General features: G+C 38.6%; 1 protein-coding gene across 2 annotated transcripts in view; it reads left to right on the forward strand.

Annotated features, from left to right (window-relative positions):
- DMD (dystrophin) overlaps positions 1 to 17,990 on the forward strand; it is a 2,128,065-nt gene that overhangs the window by 386,738 nt on the left and 1,723,337 nt on the right. For both annotated transcript variants that reach the window (XM_067723245.1, XM_067723244.1), the window contains exons 6-7: positions 3,706 to 3,878; positions 10,229 to 10,347. In XM_067723245.1, the coding sequence (XP_067579346.1) occupies positions 3,706 to 3,878; positions 10,229 to 10,347 (292 nt within the window). The remainder of the gene's footprint in view (positions 1 to 3,705; positions 3,879 to 10,228; positions 10,348 to 17,990) is intronic.

A 17,990-nucleotide genomic window follows, 5' to 3' on the forward strand; every position in this document is an offset into this window, starting at 1 on the left:
CTTGTGGACATTCTTCTGATTAGTTGGTGGTGAGGTAAGTGGGAGTTGGCATCATCAAACTCCTGGTTCCAACCCGTCTGGGGTGTAGGTGCTTTTGGGCAGCACACTGTTAACTTCTCCCACCTGGTGGAGGTTTCAGTATCTGCAAAACAGCTCAAAGATATTGTTATGTGTATCCCTTGAGGGGGAACCTGGACCTTGTCCCAAGGCTGCACTACTGTTTCTCTTGACTGCTCCTCCCTTGTCTCTGCATCCCTTCCCTTCCCTAATTAGCAACTGTTTAAATCTGCTCGTTGGAACTCAGGGAAGGTCATGGAGGCTGAAGAAAGCCTATTTCCTGTAATCAAGAAATGGGGGACACAGAAAGGCTTTTGTGCCCAGGAGTCCCACAGGGTCCTGCTTGGTATCACTAACAGTGGTGTGCTCTCAAGGTCAGACCCCCACCTTTGCTGGCTACCTCAAAAGAAATACTCAATTCCAGGGCTCCTTTACACTGGAATGTTTATGTTATTTACTATGTGCACAACAGATAAGAGAAAGATGGATTTTGCACTGCTGAAAGCCCTTACTGTAACCTCCTGCCTACCTAGTGCCTTCTGGGCAAAACAGGTCTCGATCTTCTGAAGGTCTTTCACACACTACCATCCATCCCTTGTAGAAGACTATTCCTCCCTCTCTTCAGTCCTACCCCTCTGCTGTAACTCCTTTTAGTTACAGGATGGATTCTGGGAAGCAGACTCTGAGTTTGGCAGGCAGGTTGTTCATGGATGCACACCCAAAAGCCTTCTTGAACTCCATGGAGAACTGGGAGCTAGAATGAGCCTTTAGAGTTATCACGAGTGGGGCTGAAATGGTTGAGTCTGTATACAATTTCCCTTCATTAGTTAATAATGTGTGCTGCCCTAGGAGGGATGTCACCATAGGTGACATGCTTGTGCCACTCAAGTAGTTCCTGAGGGGACTCATGGGTGATGTCTGCCTCAGGACAGCTGGAGAAACAAGCCCTTCCTTAAAGGAGAATCCTTAAAGGTAGTGCATCTGCAGGTCCATCACACCTTCTTTGCCCCGTTAACTCCTAGTCATTTTTTGAAATCAGTGCTCAAAGACATTCCATTTTTTTCCTTTAAAAAATAGATGTATAGCTGTATTCACACACACACATATTTATTTACATTGATTCTTTCTGTGAGCCCTGAGGGTGGGGAATTTTTCTGCTTAAAGACTCCCCATAGGAGCCGCTCAGTGTTTGACTGAAGGTGGATCCTTAATAAAGATTTCTTGGTAACTCTCTTTTCTGTAGGAAAAGAAGAACTGTTATCTCACATTGCCCTTTATTATTATTTTTTTCTCAGCAACATTTGCACCCAGGTAGAAGCAACAGCAATGAGGCTGAGGCTGATAAGCTGAATTAGTGACATAATGATGCTAAAGGAGCTTTGGATCGAATACCATGTTGTTCTTTAACATTATTTGCATAGAGGGCAGTCTGGCCAAGCATTTCACAAATGAATCCCATTCATCATTGGAGGGTTGCCTGATCAGTGCAAATCCATCAACACCACTGAGCCAGTGTCTGCCGATTCCAACCCTGGTTCAGCACAGGACACACAGGACACATCCTGCAGTCTCTGTACATGGAGGCTGTATATTTTATAACTTTAGACTATGATGAGAAAAATTATATATCTTACATAACTATTTGACCTATTTATTCAGTAAGTAAGTGGCTAAATAAGCAGGTCAGGAAGGAATTAAGAAAACTGGATAATCCACCCCTAAATAATAGATTTAGCTATCAAGGGATGGTGACAAATGTATGCAAAGATTTCACATCTTCACATCAATCCCACGTTTACAAAACATCATCTCAAATCCTTTTCAAGTATTTTAAAGTTATATTTAATAGTCTATCCTAAAATTTGCATTGAATCTTTCATAAAAGGATTACTAACATTGGAGATGTTAAAATATGTATTTTGCCCGAAGGCATTTGTTAACTTCTGCATGGATGAAGAAGAAAATAAAATGTCATATTTGGAATACACAATAAATATTCATCATCTGATCAAATGTTGGTAGTATATGGACCTTATACTGCCCAAAAGGGAAGCCCTTGGTGGTCAAAACCACTCACATTTACTTATATACTTACTTTAAGTATGTGATAAGGGGACTGACATTAAAGAAGGAGCCTAGTAATGATTCCTTTAATAGAAAATGTAGACCGTCTGTTCTATAATGAGGTGTCAACTGCATTCTCGAAACCCAGAAAATGGATTTCTGCAGCAGCTGAATTAGAAGAGTGACAGTTGGAAATACAACAACCTGCCGAGTGGCATTTGCACCTGCACACAGCCTAGGACAGAATCAAATGGCCAGAAACCAATTCATGAAAATAAGACCGAACCTGGCCTTTTTCCCCTTTTGCACAGTCTTGCTTTCCGCTTCCCTTCCGGGAGCCGGGGGTGGGAGGGTGGGTGGGGCCCAACCAACGCTACGACGTGGCCCCCAGACCCCACCCCCCAGGACCCAGCGGCCCCTCCCAGTCCTGCGCCGCGGCGCTCCTGGCTGCGCGCCCTCTTCAGCTCGACCTGAAGCCGCCAGCTGCTGGCGGAGTCGCGTCTCTCGTTCGGCCTTCGTCTTCCTCACTGCGCCCGTGCTGGGGTCCCTGCTGGCCCTTGGCTTTCTCCTTGCCGCTGCCACCCTGCTGAACAAGTGGCAGGGCTTGTGTAGGCCCTGAATGGACTTCCTACGCGGCGTCACAGCGGCCTTAGTCTCCTTCGCCATCTCCACAGCTGTCGCTTGATGGGATGGGGCTTCGGAACCAAAGCCCAGGCGTTTTCTTTGCCGCCATGCTGTTTGCACTTGACTTCTACCTGACCTTTCACAACGTGGCCGAATTTCTCAAACAAGGGGACTCTGCAGAGGTGACCGCAGCCCACAAAATGGAAGTAGGGAATTCCGATTGTGACTCCGGAGGTGGCCAGGGGGCCGTGTGTTGGGAGGGAGGCTGTGACTTCTCAGAGTAGCAGTGGGACTTGCTGACAGAGCGGGCCTCGTCACGGCCCTGAGGTGACGTTCCTGAGCCCAGCACACAGGACGGCACCCCTTGCCTTAGAACTATCAAGCCGCTCTGCACGTGAGGGCGTCTTGAATGTTCCACCCCTTCTCCCCAGGTATGGCTCACGGACCTGAAGCCCTTTAACCTCTCTGCCAAAAACAAGTACAAGGGGACAACGTGCGTAGAGCCTTGTTACCTCCCCCTCCCCACCGGCCCCCCCTCAAGAGAAGCATTTCATGCTGTGGGCAGAGTAACAGCTAAGACGGAAACCACCACAGGGCCAACCTGCCAGGCCCCAGTCGATTTTGTCTGCATTTGGTGCCCCTGTTCATGACAGGCACTTTGTCCAGAATGATCCTTCCAAGATTCTTTTGTTCAAGGAGCACTAGCTGCCTCTTCTTTCTTGAGGCAGGGAGAAAACTGACCTTTGCCCTGTCATCTAGGAGTGAGTGAATCTCGGTGCTCATAACTGGCCAAGCATTTCGCAAATGAATCCCATTCATAATGGGAGGGTTGCCTGATCAGTGCAAATCCGTCATCACCACTGAGCCAGTATTTATTAACTGAAGATTAGAACATTCAGGTTTAAGTTTGTGTGCTTCTTGTTCATGCATTTCCTTATGAAAATATCTTTCCACACGTAGGTCAAAAATGTAATGAAAAATATCATGGCTGGATTGCAACAAACCAACAGTGAAAAGATACTCCTGAGCTGGGTCCGACAATCAACTCGTAATTATCCACAGGTTAATGTCATTAACTTCACCACCAGCTGGTCTGATGGTCTGGCTTTGAACGCTCTCATCCACAGTCATAGGTAAGATTATCGAAACATTGAATAATTTTTAAAAGTATTGATTTAGAGTCTGATATCTGTTTCTCCAGCATGGTTCCTGATCATTTCCCACTATGCAACATGTTATTTATGCTGACCATATTGATCTAACCATCCATTGGAAGGTACTGAATAAGAATATCCTATTTTTATGTGATATTACACTTAGTTGTTGAAATGTTAAAACTATCAGAGCATGAATGTGGTTATGGTGGAGAGGGGGTATCAACATCTTTGAAATTGAGACTGCCAGAAAATCAAGGTTATATTCTAACTTTGCTAAGAATGGAGTTGGTCTTTCTATACAAATAATGTGTTAGTAATGAGCTTCAGCTGTAGCGTTAAAAATGGTTGTAGATCTTATGTGAGTGGCTGTAGTATAATTAGTTACCATCATCAGATTAATAACGTGAAAAAGAAACATTTCTCTTGTCGGATACTTAGATAGCAAATACCATAAGGCCCTGTATGTGTGTATATATATGTATATATACTTATATTTCAGGGGTAAAAGAGGCTCTGGGAATCTTAGCAACCAAGGTAAAGAGCAGACCACAATTAATTCTATGACTCAGTACTCAGAATATCAAAAGAAACAATTGCTCTGGAACAGCAAAGCAATTGCTATAAAGCATGAGAGTTGTTCTGTTGACCTTCGTAAAAGGAACTCAGTGTGACATAGTGAACCAAATGTCCTTAACTATATTCACACTATTATATTTTCTAAGATAAAATAGTTGTTTGCTTTTTCTTGTATAAAGAAGCTTAGTAAGTGAATTAGTAACAGTTCAAGAAAAAGCAAAACAACATGATAAATACATACATTATATATAATGAATACATTCATATATATTGTATGTATAATACATTTACTCTAACGGACATGTGCTTTGGTTTTCCTATTACCCATCTCTTTTACCCAGCCCAATCCCCAGGGTCAGATACATTGCCTTATTAACTGTGCTTGAAATGCCACTGGACTGCATCTGCCCTGATTTTCAATGCAGCTTATCTTTTCTCACTTTGATCTTTCTTTTCTCGACGAGTCTAGTCTACCATTTTCCTATGCCAATCTTGCTTCTAGAAACATCCAGAATATAAATTTTCTTCCTGGTTTACCCGTCCGGGAGCAAATGCTCTCTAAATAAGCATCTTTGTCAGGTGTCTTGCTCCAGCTGGGTTTAATTAACCCCATCTAGACTGAGTTTCCAGGTGAATGACTCAGCAACCTGACTTTGGAAAGGAGGCAGGCTCACACTCAGTCGGCATGTTAAGCGATGTTAATATGTTGTTTTTCCTAAGTGTGACAGGAAGAAAAATATTCCACAGCCTCAGTACAGCCAGATGAGAGGGGATAGAGATGCTCATTCTGCATTATAAGTCAGTGTTCATTTATGCAGCCACATGCTTCACAGTAAGGGCCGGAACATATTGATCTTGCTGTTCATGTACACATTTGCAGATGAACAGAAATATCGAGGATCGGGTTATGCGGTCCTTGTTGGCTCGTTAGCATTTTCTTTTCAAGTGGAAGACTTCAGTCCTGCAAGCGTGTTCACAGACTACATTTGTTAATATTCCATTTCATGATTTCTGAATGTATTTGTAAGTAATACAATAAACATCCAGGTTGCCCTGTCACATCTGTCCCTGACCTACTCTTTGTCTCTCCAAATATCTACATTTATATATTCTTCTGTCATACTGAATGAATCATCAGTAACTACCTTCTTACACACAACATGGTTACTTTTCAAGAGGTTTCTCACAGTTGATAATGCTCTTTCATGAATCATCTCCCTCTTCTTTTTGTCTCTGACAGATGAACATATTGTTTATCTAAAGAAAAAGAGAATGGTTGAACTGTTTGTTCCAGGGTGATTGTCATTGGAACACTTAGGAATGTCATGAGGTGTCCTGATTTCAATAATTGAAAGACTGTGTAGAACAAAGGCATGAACTTGATAACGAACATAGGAATTGACAAAGAGCCTTGCCAAAGATCAGGCTTTTAGTGACTTTATATTTCTTTAAGGCTAAATTTTATCTTAATATGTAAGAAATTAAAAGTATTAAATTAAAACACAGAGTTCACTACAGTGCAGTTAAAAGGAAGCCAGATTCTACTTTCATGGGAAAACCAAATGATAATTGATTAGAAGTATGCTCAAAATATGCAAATAAGTTGCAGTAAGTATAAAGTTGCAGTTAAATTTTTTCCTGATTTCTTATTTTAATTTATTACCATAGAAGTAACATAGCACGTGGTTTTAAAAAAAAAAGTCAAACATTAGAGAGGGAGGCAAAGGACAAAAACAAAATGTGTCTTCCTGACCTCAGCCCTATCCCATCACTCTCCACTTCCTAGAAGTAGTTACTGTCAGCAACTCCTTTTATTCTTTCTGACGGTTTTCATAATTATATATATCTATTTCTCGATTAATTCATTTCTGACAGTAGATGGATTTATTCCTTAATATGAAGCCCACAAATTTACATCTTATGCCCATCTGTTTCCTGATTTCATCACTATATTATAATCATTTTATTCTTATAATTGTTGCCTGTGTGACTTTAAATGACAGTGGTATACTTATTTTCATCAAGTTTAGACAAGATCTGTTGACCACCTGAAATGAAGGTTGAGGAAATTATCACCCTCGTACATACTTCCTCCTCTTCTCTCCTCTCCACTTCTGTCATTATATTGTTATTCTTGCATCAACAATGTTTGTAACATTTATATCTCTTCTGTAAGTATAGGTTCTTGGCTCGAATCTGTACATTGAAAACGTATTACTGTTATTTTATAAATATAATTAACCTTAAAGTAATAGAAGTTAGTGTTTTTAAGCAATTATTATTTTGTAGGCCCTGTTCTAAGTAAAATAACCCATCTGTTTCTCATGACTTACATACTATCATTGTCCCCATTTCACAAATAGGCAAATCATATAACCTCTCTGTGCCTCAGTTTCCCAAAGATCATTTGGTTATGTCAACCTAAACAGAGATAAACGGAGGCAAGGTCAAATGATCAGAAATTCAGTTTATTCAGGAACAAAAGAGGAATTGCAATTTGGGAAACACATGCTGTAACAATTTACAGGCGAGTCTTTTGGGGGTTTGGGGCAGGCTGTGCATATGGGCAAGGAGCACAGAGAGGGGGCAGTACAGCCAGAGGGCAAGCAGTAAGTTCATTGACTTGAGGATGGGGAGAGATTCTTGGTGGATATTCATTGATTGGGAGATAAGGCTTGATCTTCTGTAAAACAGGCATTCATAGAAAATCAGCCTCTGAATTCTTAAGTTCTGTTCTTCTGAGGGCACGTGTGGGAAATTCTCCATTTTATATCCTCTGGTTACATTTTTGACTGAAATCTTTTCATAGCTAATATGCTGTAGAGCCAGGATATGGATTCGTAGGGGACTCTGCTTACCTACTAGGCTCTGTTATCTCATTCAGTATGTCGGTTTCCTCAAAAGTGTGGGGATCCTTGGTGGCACATTCTTATTTATGACTTATGTTCTAGGCTAGCATGGGAAGGTATGTGGCTTTCCTCTTCAGTTGGTTAGTTTTACAATTCTTTATGCATTTGAAAATCATGGTTATTTAAAATGTTAATTAATGGTGAATTTTAATGATTTAAAACATTTTATTAGATTGATTTTAAATGCTAGAAGAGACCTCGAAGGCCATTCAGTACAATTCCTTCCTTTTTAAAATGAAAACACTGAAGCTCAAATAGATTACATGACTTAGATAACTCGTCACCCAGGTAACTAGTTAGTGGCTAAGGAGAAGGCGAAGGGGATGAAGGGAAAAGGGCTTAAATGTGGAAGTAATCCTATTTTTTTATCATACTGATTTAACCTTGTTTACTTTGCTGTAGGTGAGAAACTGGTTTCCCACACTCTCCCACCTATATTCTTTTCCACTCCCCTTAATGAGAGATGGAGAAATGAAGATGGGGCAGAGGTTGCATAGTGAAATTAAAACTTCCCCCAAATAGTCTAGGATTTAATTTTTGTTTCTTAAGAGTCTTTCCACTACTAGAGACAGCTCCGAATTTATACATATTTTAGGTTCTAAAGGGTTTTTAGCTGCTTTGGGTAACTTGAAGTATATAGGGGAGATTAGATTTACTAAGAAGTGCACAGAAGTCTGGTGAATTAAACAGGGTAGGAGCAAGTAGAGAAAAGGAAATGAGAGTCAAAGGAGAATTAAAGTTGCACCTTTATTTTGAATTCTGGTTTCAGAAAATAGCAGCTAACCCCATCCTTGAAACATCTTCTCTTGCAGAGCATGAGTTCTTAAGCAGGAGTCCAGTGACAGACCCAAATGTCCTAAAATTCTATGTAATTCTGTTTAAAGCTATGGATAGGAATTTTGTCTGGGTAGAAGTTTCATAGTGCTCATCGGATTCTCAAAGGTATCTGTGATCCAGGAAAGATGAAGAAGCACTTAACTAATGGTTTCCAATGTTGCTGGGTAAAATTGTAATTCCTTAACAGCCAAGGCCTTTTATAGACTCATCCCAATCCTCCTCCTAACCATATCTCCCACCACTTGATATTAGAAATCTCCCAGTGGAGCCAGACTTGTGAGGTCCTGACTGACTGGGCACATTCTGCTCTTTCCTTCCCTAAGAACTCTGATTCTCTAATATCCATGCAATTTAGAATTCTATTCTCAAGCACTTTTCTTTAATCTAACCCAAACCACCATTTAAGAGTCCCTTAAGCCTCAAAAAAAACTTTCTTGACTTCTTCAGATTTTAGAAAACCATATATTATTATTATCTGTATTTGTCGCACTTAAAATGTATGTAACTTGTGATGTATGGATTTTTTTTCCTCGTTAGATTTAAAATCCTCATAGGATAAGAACAGCCTCTTACACAACTTTGTGTTTTCTCCGTTATTAAGTAAAATGATATTCATATAGTATGTTCTCATTCATTCTCTGGTGTAGTCAATAAATATTTATTGAGCCCCTCCTGTGTGTCAGGTTGGGTTTCTAGAAGTGAACAAACCTGGCAAAAATAATTCTATAGTCTACATTCAAGTGCGGGAGATAGGTAAATAGATAAGATTAATTAAATGTATAATATGTTAAATAGTAGTTAAATGCTAATGAGAAAAAATATAAAGCAATTAAGAGGGATAGGAAATGGTTCTGTGTAAGTTTGATTTGGGGGCAGGCAGTTTTAGATGGGGGAAGGGCAGGGAAGGACTCATCAATGTGACTTTTGAGTAAAGACCCAAAGGAAGTGGAGGAGTGAGCCATATCTGTGTCTGGGGGAGGAGAATTCCAGGAATAGGGAACAGCAAGTGCAGATGTGGGAAACTATCTAGCCTGTTTGAGGAATACGAGGAGGGAGACAAGAAATAAAATCAGAGAGTTAATGGGGAGCCAGACCATGTAGGGCCTTGTAGGTCGCAGTTACGTCAGTGAATTTTACTCCCTCGATAGCAAGGATTTGAGAAGGTTATGATGAAACATTTTACCAGATCACTCTGACAGCTCTGCTGAGAATAGATTAACAAGGGCAAGGGTGGGAATAGGGGAGCAGTTAGAAAACTAATGCAGTGTTGTATGCAGGCTAAGATGGTGGTTTGGATTATGGTGCTAGCAGCGAGGATAGTGTGAAGTGGTCAAATTCTGGATATATTTCCAACTAAGTGTTGTATGAGAGTAAAAGAGTCATCAAAGTTGACACCAAGGTTTCTCTGCTGAGTACCTACAAGTTTGACCTTGTCATTGATTATTGAGAAAGGGAGAACTATAAGAGAGGTAGGTGAGTTGTGGTGGTACAATGCGGATGAGTATCAGAAGGTCAGTGTTGGATGCTTGAGTCTTGTGATGACTCTAAGTAGAGCTACTGAGTAAGCAGATGGATCTAGAGTCTGAAGTTCAGGGAAGAGGTCTGGGCTAGGCTTATAGAATTAGAAGATACCAGCAAATGGCTGGTATTCAAATCCATGAGACTGGATGAGATGAACATATTTTTGTTGCTTGGATAACATAGAATAATTTCTCCTTTGTTTTCTTCAGGATTTTCTGTTAAAATTGTGACTTGTCTAAATGAGAAATGTTATTGAGGAGTACCAAAGAGTAACACTCAACTCTTAAGGAATGTGGGCATGGGTTGTCAGTCAAATATCAGAACTGGGGACTTCCCTGGTGGTCCAGTGTTTAAGACTCTGTGCTTCCACGGCAGGGTGCATGTGTTCGATCCCTGGTCTGGGAACTACGAAAGAATTGAAGTGAATCTCATGAAACATTTTAAGTTGATTTATATTTGTCTTTATATTTGTGTGTGTTTCAGGCCAGACCTGTTTGATTGGAATAGTGTGGTTTGCCAGCAGTCAGCCACACAACGACTGGAACATGCATTCAACATTGCCAAATATCATTTAGGCATAGAGAAACTACTGGATCCTGAAGGTTGGTGCATTTCTAAACTACCACTGTTTTTAGCATAGTTTAATGTTGATCATCTCAGGCTTAACATTTCCACAAAGTAAGCACAAAATAGAAACTCTGCATTGTGTTTTTCTGTATTCCAAGTATATTTAAAATGTTCTGTTTTCCTGAAATACATTATGAACTGTCATACATGATTTTAGTTCTCAGAATACCAATATCTAAAACTAAAATGTAAAACTTTAGAAAAAAAATTCAAGCCTTTAGAATGTATATGCCTCACAGATGAAGTATACTGCATTTAGAGTATATTGACTCCAAATAATTATAAAAAGTTCATGTTTTGCTTATTCTACCAAGAGATTTGATAGACTAATCAGCTATAAATAATTAGCTACTCTTGCCAATTTCATTCATACACTTCATAAAAGGCAACATGGTTTACTGTTTAAATCAAGAAATCTATTCCTGGCGCTGATTTTGTTGTAATTTGTCACTCTGGGGGAAGTCCTCCATTGAATGGTTATTTGTTTTCTGCTTCTTTAGTTCACAGGCAGTACTGTATTTATATTTTTATAATATTACACTTAATTAAATTTCATCCTTATCTCTGGTGCTGCATAGTCGTATCTTACAAACACATGGATTAGAGGGAAAATAATTCCTGACCTCTGCTTTTCTTCTAGCCCATGAGGCACTTTTTAAATTTGCCAACTTCTTTGGAATTGCAGACTATATTCTCAACTTTCTTGAGGCTTTACCACACTCTAAACCCAGAAGTTGGAGAGGCAGTGTCAGTGGGATTGATATGTGCAATATAGTACAAGCTGATATTTGGGTAGGGTTATATAATTCTTTTTTCTTTGGAATATTGAATCAATCCCAAATAAGGAGATCCTTGAGTATCCCAAATAAGGAGATCCTTGAGTGGTGGTCATAGGTCCCATCTGGAAAAGTTCTGAAATAACTCAGAGGATAGCCTTTTACTGGTGAATTTATCATCAACCGGAATCTAATCTAGTGTTATAGACCCAAAAACCTGATTCCCTCATCTTATTGATAGAAGATCCATATGGTGGTGGTAGTGGTGGGGGAGTTAACTTTAAACCAGATGAAAAAAAAATGATATAACAATCAAAATGGAAGCTCATTTATTTTAAATGAGATATTTAACAATCACAAGAACCAGAATACTCATATCTAATTGACCTCTATATTGCTCTTGATAAGCACATGGACTTGGGAAGGGAAAACTATAGCAATACAAATGTTTGTGAAGTTGAAATCAGATTAAGTTCATTAGAAATGTTTCTTCTCCTTTAGATAATGCATGACTCCTGTAACCTCTTATTATTGCTTCAGTAGATGGTCAGTGTCCTTCCTGCCCCAGTTTAGCTGGGAGCAGTTGTATCAATCATATTTCCTTGTTTTGAAGGATTGGGGGAGGGTTACCTCACTATTGACTCTTAGTACCGATTGATATATGTGTTTTTTCATACTCTAGTGAGGTAGAGAGGGCAGACATAATGAAAATATGACTCCAGCCCCTGAGGGTGAAAGCTATAGTGTATGAATCTGAAGGATAAGCCTGTTAATAGGTTTTTTGTTTTTCGTTAAATCCACATATGGTAGTCAGTTTCTGTTTGGGATATTCTTGTGTGTGCCTTATCCTTTCGTAAAATAGTAAGAGTAAGTTTAAAATAGATCTTTTCCTTGCTAAGTGATAAAATGGCTTTTGATCTCTAAGTCCTCCTTTGAATCAATGAAGTAAGGGAACCTAGATAGGCATCCACATCACAGTCAGAAAATAGATTGATAAGCCTATAATCAGAAAAGGGCAGTTAAATAAATAATATATTTTATAGCATAAAATAGCCTGATACACCCAATTCCATATGTTCTCCTAAATGGAAAGTGTATGTTGAAATGCATGTCATATAGGCACACCATTGTAATATCTCAAACTTGATAATTCAAAGTCAACCAGGTACAGTATGAAATACAAGCTGATTAATAGAGATCAAACTACCACTTATGGTTTCATTTTGCCAGTAAACTCTTCGATCTGAAAACTTTTGCTATTTATGGACTCCCTTCCAAGAGCATTCTGTCTCCTAAACTGGTTTATTAAAGGTTTTTTGGCTTTCAATAAGATAAGGATTCAGAATAAATCTTAAATTATATTTTTAAGTGTCTATCAGTTCCTGCCAGTGTGTTAGGGAAATACTCAAATATGCATTTAAAAATTATTGCTCAGTATTTTTCAAGAGACGATATCAGTGATAATTGAAAGAAAAAAATTAACCAAATCATAAGGATTTTTATTTACTGATTAGTTAGTCGCAAAACACAGAATAGCATCTCTTAGAATCTAAGACTTAGAACAGGCTATTCAGTGCATCTAACAGGCGAGACTCAACGGACTTCTTGCATGTCCTGTATAGTAATTACCTTTCAGAAGTTCATATTTTTATTTAACCAATTATTGGTTCTTTAGCTTATACATGACGATGTCAGCTATTCCCCAAAGCAGTTTTCGTTTCATATCTAATATGCCCCTTAGGAGGCTAATGAAACATTTAGCTTTATATTTGGGGAGATTTTTATTATTGGGGGCATTGAAGTTATATTTGGCTTAAAAAATACCTGCCCAAAAATGTTTTTAGAATTTTAAACATATGCTTTATTGATTGGGTTGATTTATAAATTAAAAAGTCATTGAAATATAATTTGGAGCTTTTCATATCTTGCATATATCGACTTTGGTATGCTTTGTTTGGCCTTAATTGGTGTTTTGAGGCCTGAGGTTTGATTTTAAGTGGAATTGCCTTTTAAAATGAGTAGCAATAGGCATTAGCATAAGCAATTTCAGGAGCTGTTTCTGGTGTGTTTAAATGTTAACATATGCAAAAACAAGTACTAGTAGGGTAAAATTTAATAATTTATGCATCTTTATGCTTATAGATATAAAAGGTTTATCTCCTTCAAAACATATCCTATTGTGAATCATTCAATTCACTCTCTCTCCTGATTTCCCTGTAAGACACGCACAGTAGTGCATTGTGGGTTTCACGTGCATTGTTTGCTTCCCTGAGTTTCAAACAAGTTGGTTTGTTTACAAATCCACACAATACTTTATGCGTTAAGAGAATGCTTTGTCAGCTTTTCCTTGTGAATAACAAAGTGTAGATGTTCTAAAAGTAATAAAAAAATTGGAGATAAAAATTTGTGCCGGTTCTAGATGACTTTTGACTGTAGTAAGTCATTTCCATTTGTGATGGGCAAGATGATGTGCACATCATCTGTGGCTTACCAGGGTAACTTTAGAATGAAAAATGAATGATGAGAGTCAAATTTGATGAACACTAGGGCTTTCAAGAAATATTTGTAACCTCAAAATGACATTCACAAGCCAATTAGTTTGGTTTTAATCCACTTCATTTTAACAGCATGAGGATGGTGACACAGATTCTATTTTCTGCCTGGCTAATACCTGCATCACTCTTCAGTTGTTTTTATTTTATTTTTTTAAATTAATTAATTAATTTATGGCTGCCTTGGGTCTTCGTTGCGGTGCACTGGCTTCTCATTGTGGTGGCTTCTCTTTGTTGCGGAGCATGGGCTCTAGGCACATTGGCTTCAGTAGTTGCAGCACCCGGGCTCAGTAGTTGTGGCTCATCGGCTCTAGAGTGCAGGCTCAGTAGTTGTGGCGCACGGGCCTAGTTGCTCCGCGGCATCTGGGACCTTCCCGGACCGGGGCTCGAACCTGTGTCCCTTGCATTGGCAGGCAGATTCTTAACCACTGCGCCACCAGGGGAGTCCTTCAGTTGCTTTTAGAGTCTGCTTTTCCACGAATTAGCTCTACCTTTTGGAAAGTTTTACTCGTGAATAAATGGTCTCTGACTTCACTTTGCATGCATGCAGCTGATTAGTCTTTAAAAAAGTATTCAAGAGAAAATATATTGCTTTTACTATAAAAGAGGAGAAAGTCCTTAAGGCCTCTTTTTGGGTTTGATATCGTTTGAGCAAGTGGCGTTTTTGTTTCTAACAGCTTTGTTCTGTTCATCGCATTTTGATACCATTAACAACAAGAAATGGTAATAAGTAGTTTACACTAAGTTAAAATGGAAAGAGTAAAACCATACCAACTCAGAAGGGTGTTGTTAAAATAAATAACTCGAACTTTTTATGGACAGGCACACTCATTTCATATCATTTAGATTGTTTTTTTTCTAGAACCCATTGTGGAATATCTTTGTTTTTAGAGAATTTAATGAGGTTGGAATATACTGGTGTTCCTCATGTGTATAACATTTCAACTAGAAGTTATTATTGTAAATATCTCACACTCTTTAGAGCCAAACTCTCTGCAGTGCAGAGTATTCTATTTTCCATATATTAAAAAAGTATTTTAATAGTACATATATTAAAATGGCCATTGCCTTTTTGATGACAAAGTAACAAAATATATGTTCCTTTGTACTGTTTTGTTGATGTATATCATTATCTCTGACAGAGTGTCTTTAGAGATAATACACATTGTAATTATCTAAAACTAAATCCTGAGTTTCTTGGAAGAACAGTTCTTAGTCTACTTACTCTACTACAGAAAATAGAAAGTATCATCAACTGCTTATACAGATATGATAATAGCAGAATAATGTTCCTATTATGTCAGCAGGAGACCACTTTTTCCAGCATTTCTTTTAAAAGATATTAAAATTTGATCATTAAAACCAAATTATATCATTTAATAGTGTTAAATGTAATAATGAAAATATTTCTTTAATTTTGAACATCAGTGGATTGCAGTTGAAATGAGCAAATTAGAGATGCCATTATTGTATTAGCAAAGGAATGGACTACATTAGTAGATTTAGTGTTGCCATCTCATTTGCTTAATGTATATTCAACACAACCTTTTAGCAAAGGAATTTGGGAAATACTGTGTTAAATACTTTAAATATATACTTCTATTAGCATTGCTTAGAACAGAGACTAGCAATGATACATAATGAGGCTTTAGAAAAACTGATGGCCAGTGTAGAAGTCCAGAGAAATGTGATTAACATATTTCTAGTCTGCATATCATTAGAGTAAGGGTACTTATTAGAATATCCTTGACTATTTTTAGGTTTTTATCTTGAACCTTCCTCTTTTTACACACCTTTTTTTCTATGGGCAGACACATTGCACAACTAGCTTTGACTGTCCACTGCCACTTTAACATACTTGAATGCATTTGAGTTAAAGATGACTTTAGCCGATGACTTTGAGGCATCCTCAGATTTATCATTGCTACTATAGGAGAAAAATCTTTAAGGGGCAGTGAGGCAGTACTTTGTAATACATAGCAAAATAAATAAATGAAAACTTTCTATGTGGGTAAAAAGGTTACCAATAATAGTATACAAATATTAGCATAAAAATGAGGATAAAGATACTATATCGGGCTTCCCTGGTGGCGCAGTGGTTGAGAGTCCGCCTGCCGATGCAGGGGACACGGGTTCGAGCCCCGGCCCGGGAAGATCCCACATGCCGCGGAGCGGCTGGGCCCGTGAGCCATGGCCGCTGAGCCTGCGCGTCTGGAGCCTGCGCTCCGCAACGGGAGAGGCCACAACAGTGAGAGGCCCATGTACTGCAAAAAAAAAAAAAAAAAAGATACTATATCAATATTGTGATAGAGATGATTATACTAACATTAAGATATTACTGTTGTGATCTCCTGTTTCCTGATGGAGAATTTTCAGATTGCTTATTGAAACAAATTTAAAAAGTTAATACATTAATATATAGTTTCCAGTAGCCTGAAAAGGTAACAAAGGCACATGAGACAGAGAGAGAGAGAAGGAGGGGGAAGAGAAAGAGAGAATGACTTTCACATCTCTTTTTGATATCCTATATTCTACCTTATTTTTAGTTCAGATAACATAGAAAATGAATATTTTTCAGGACAGTTTGAGCCAATCACTAATGAATTGAAGTGATTTTTGTTCTGCTGATCCATTTTGGTTGTTTGGATGACAGAAATAATTGAATGTAACTGTCCCAAATTCACCCGTTTAGACAATAAAGAGACCTCCAAACATTAAAAATGATATCTGCGTGTGTAGTACATGGCCTGAATTTACCCTTTATACCATAATTTGGTATTTTCTCATCATCTTTATGTTCTTTTATAATTTATCCAATTTTGCTCTTATAGAAAACAGTCAGCCAATTTATATTTTTTATTTCTGTTAGGAGTTTATTTGTTAAAATAAGAGGAGTATTATTCATTGTTACAGTTAAGTGATATAGTTTCTCACTTGATTGTGGAATGTATTTTATTTTTGATTTTTTTGCCTGCATTGAGTCTTCGTTGCTGTGTGCGGGCTTTCTCTAGTTGCAGCGAGCAGGGGCTACTCTTCGTCGCGGTGTATGGTTTTCTCATTGCTGTGGCTTCTCTTGTTGCAGAGCATGGGCTGTAGGCGTGTGGGCTTCAGTAGTTGCAGTACGGGGGCACAGTAGTTGCAGCTTGAAGGCCATGGAGCATGAAGTCTTCGGTAGTTGCAGCACGTGGGCTCAGTAGTTGTGGCTTGCGGGCTCTAGGGCACAGGCTCAGTAGTTGTGGCACACGGGCTTAGTTGCTCTGCGGCATGTGGGATCTTCCCGGACCAGGGGTTGAACCTGTGTCCCCTGCATCGGCAGGCGGATTCTTAACTACTGCGCCACTGGGGAAGTCCTGATTGTGGAATTTAAATAATGAAATATAGTCTAATCATGTGATTTAAGATTTGCATAGTGGATGAGGTTCTATACCAAATATATTCAGAAGCATTTGAGTGTAATCCTTGCCTAGGTAACTGGGAATCTCTTTTTAATTACTTTACCGGGATGGTTTTTACAACTGTTTTTTATTTAAGTTGGGGAAGTATAATATCCTAGGCCTGTGCAGTCAGGAGAAATAATATTGAATGACAGGCCATCTATAAATTGTTTAAACAGTTGGGAAATACATCCACCATGTTCCAGTGCTGAATGACATATAATACATATCTTGTGGATGGTGTCCCCAGGTATCATCACTAGGAGTCCATTAGACTGTTAAGGAAATATATTAGAAAAAATATGTGTTGCTCCTCTGTTATGATTTTAATAAAACTCATATCTTAAGTAATACATGAGATATTAGCAACTATGAGTAATTAAAGTGTTTTGTAGTTGATATTTGTGTTTCTTGTTTATCATGGGAGGGTGTAGACTTACTAAGAGCATTTTGCCAAAACAGAACACTATAATTTGCCTTCTCACTTGTTCATTGTGGTTCAGCACATGCTGTAATGAGAGAGTACGGCATGCAGGAGACTTTCTGTGCTTCGTGTCTGGGTACTGAGGAGAGTTCCTACTTCTTTTTTTTTTTTTTAAATCCTCAAATGTGCAGAACTAAAAGGGAATTCTCCTTTTCAGCCTATTTTAATTTGTGCTGCCTATTGGTTTTGTTCTTATCCTTCATGGAGTGTTGAAGGTCTCTTTGTAGATGATGGTGAAATGTTGAGTGTTTAGAATATCCTAGACATAGCTACCTGAATAAGTGTCCTCTATTAATCTAGAACACTAGAAGAGAATTTAGAAAAATCTCTCAAAAGCTTTCTAAGACAACAGAACTGGGGTCTGAATATTTG

This window comes from Pseudorca crassidens, chromosome X, assembly GCF_039906515.1.
Source record: "Pseudorca crassidens isolate mPseCra1 chromosome X, mPseCra1.hap1, whole genome shotgun sequence".
In the NCBI taxonomy this organism is placed as follows: Eukaryota; Metazoa; Chordata; class Mammalia; order Artiodactyla; family Delphinidae; genus Pseudorca; species Pseudorca crassidens.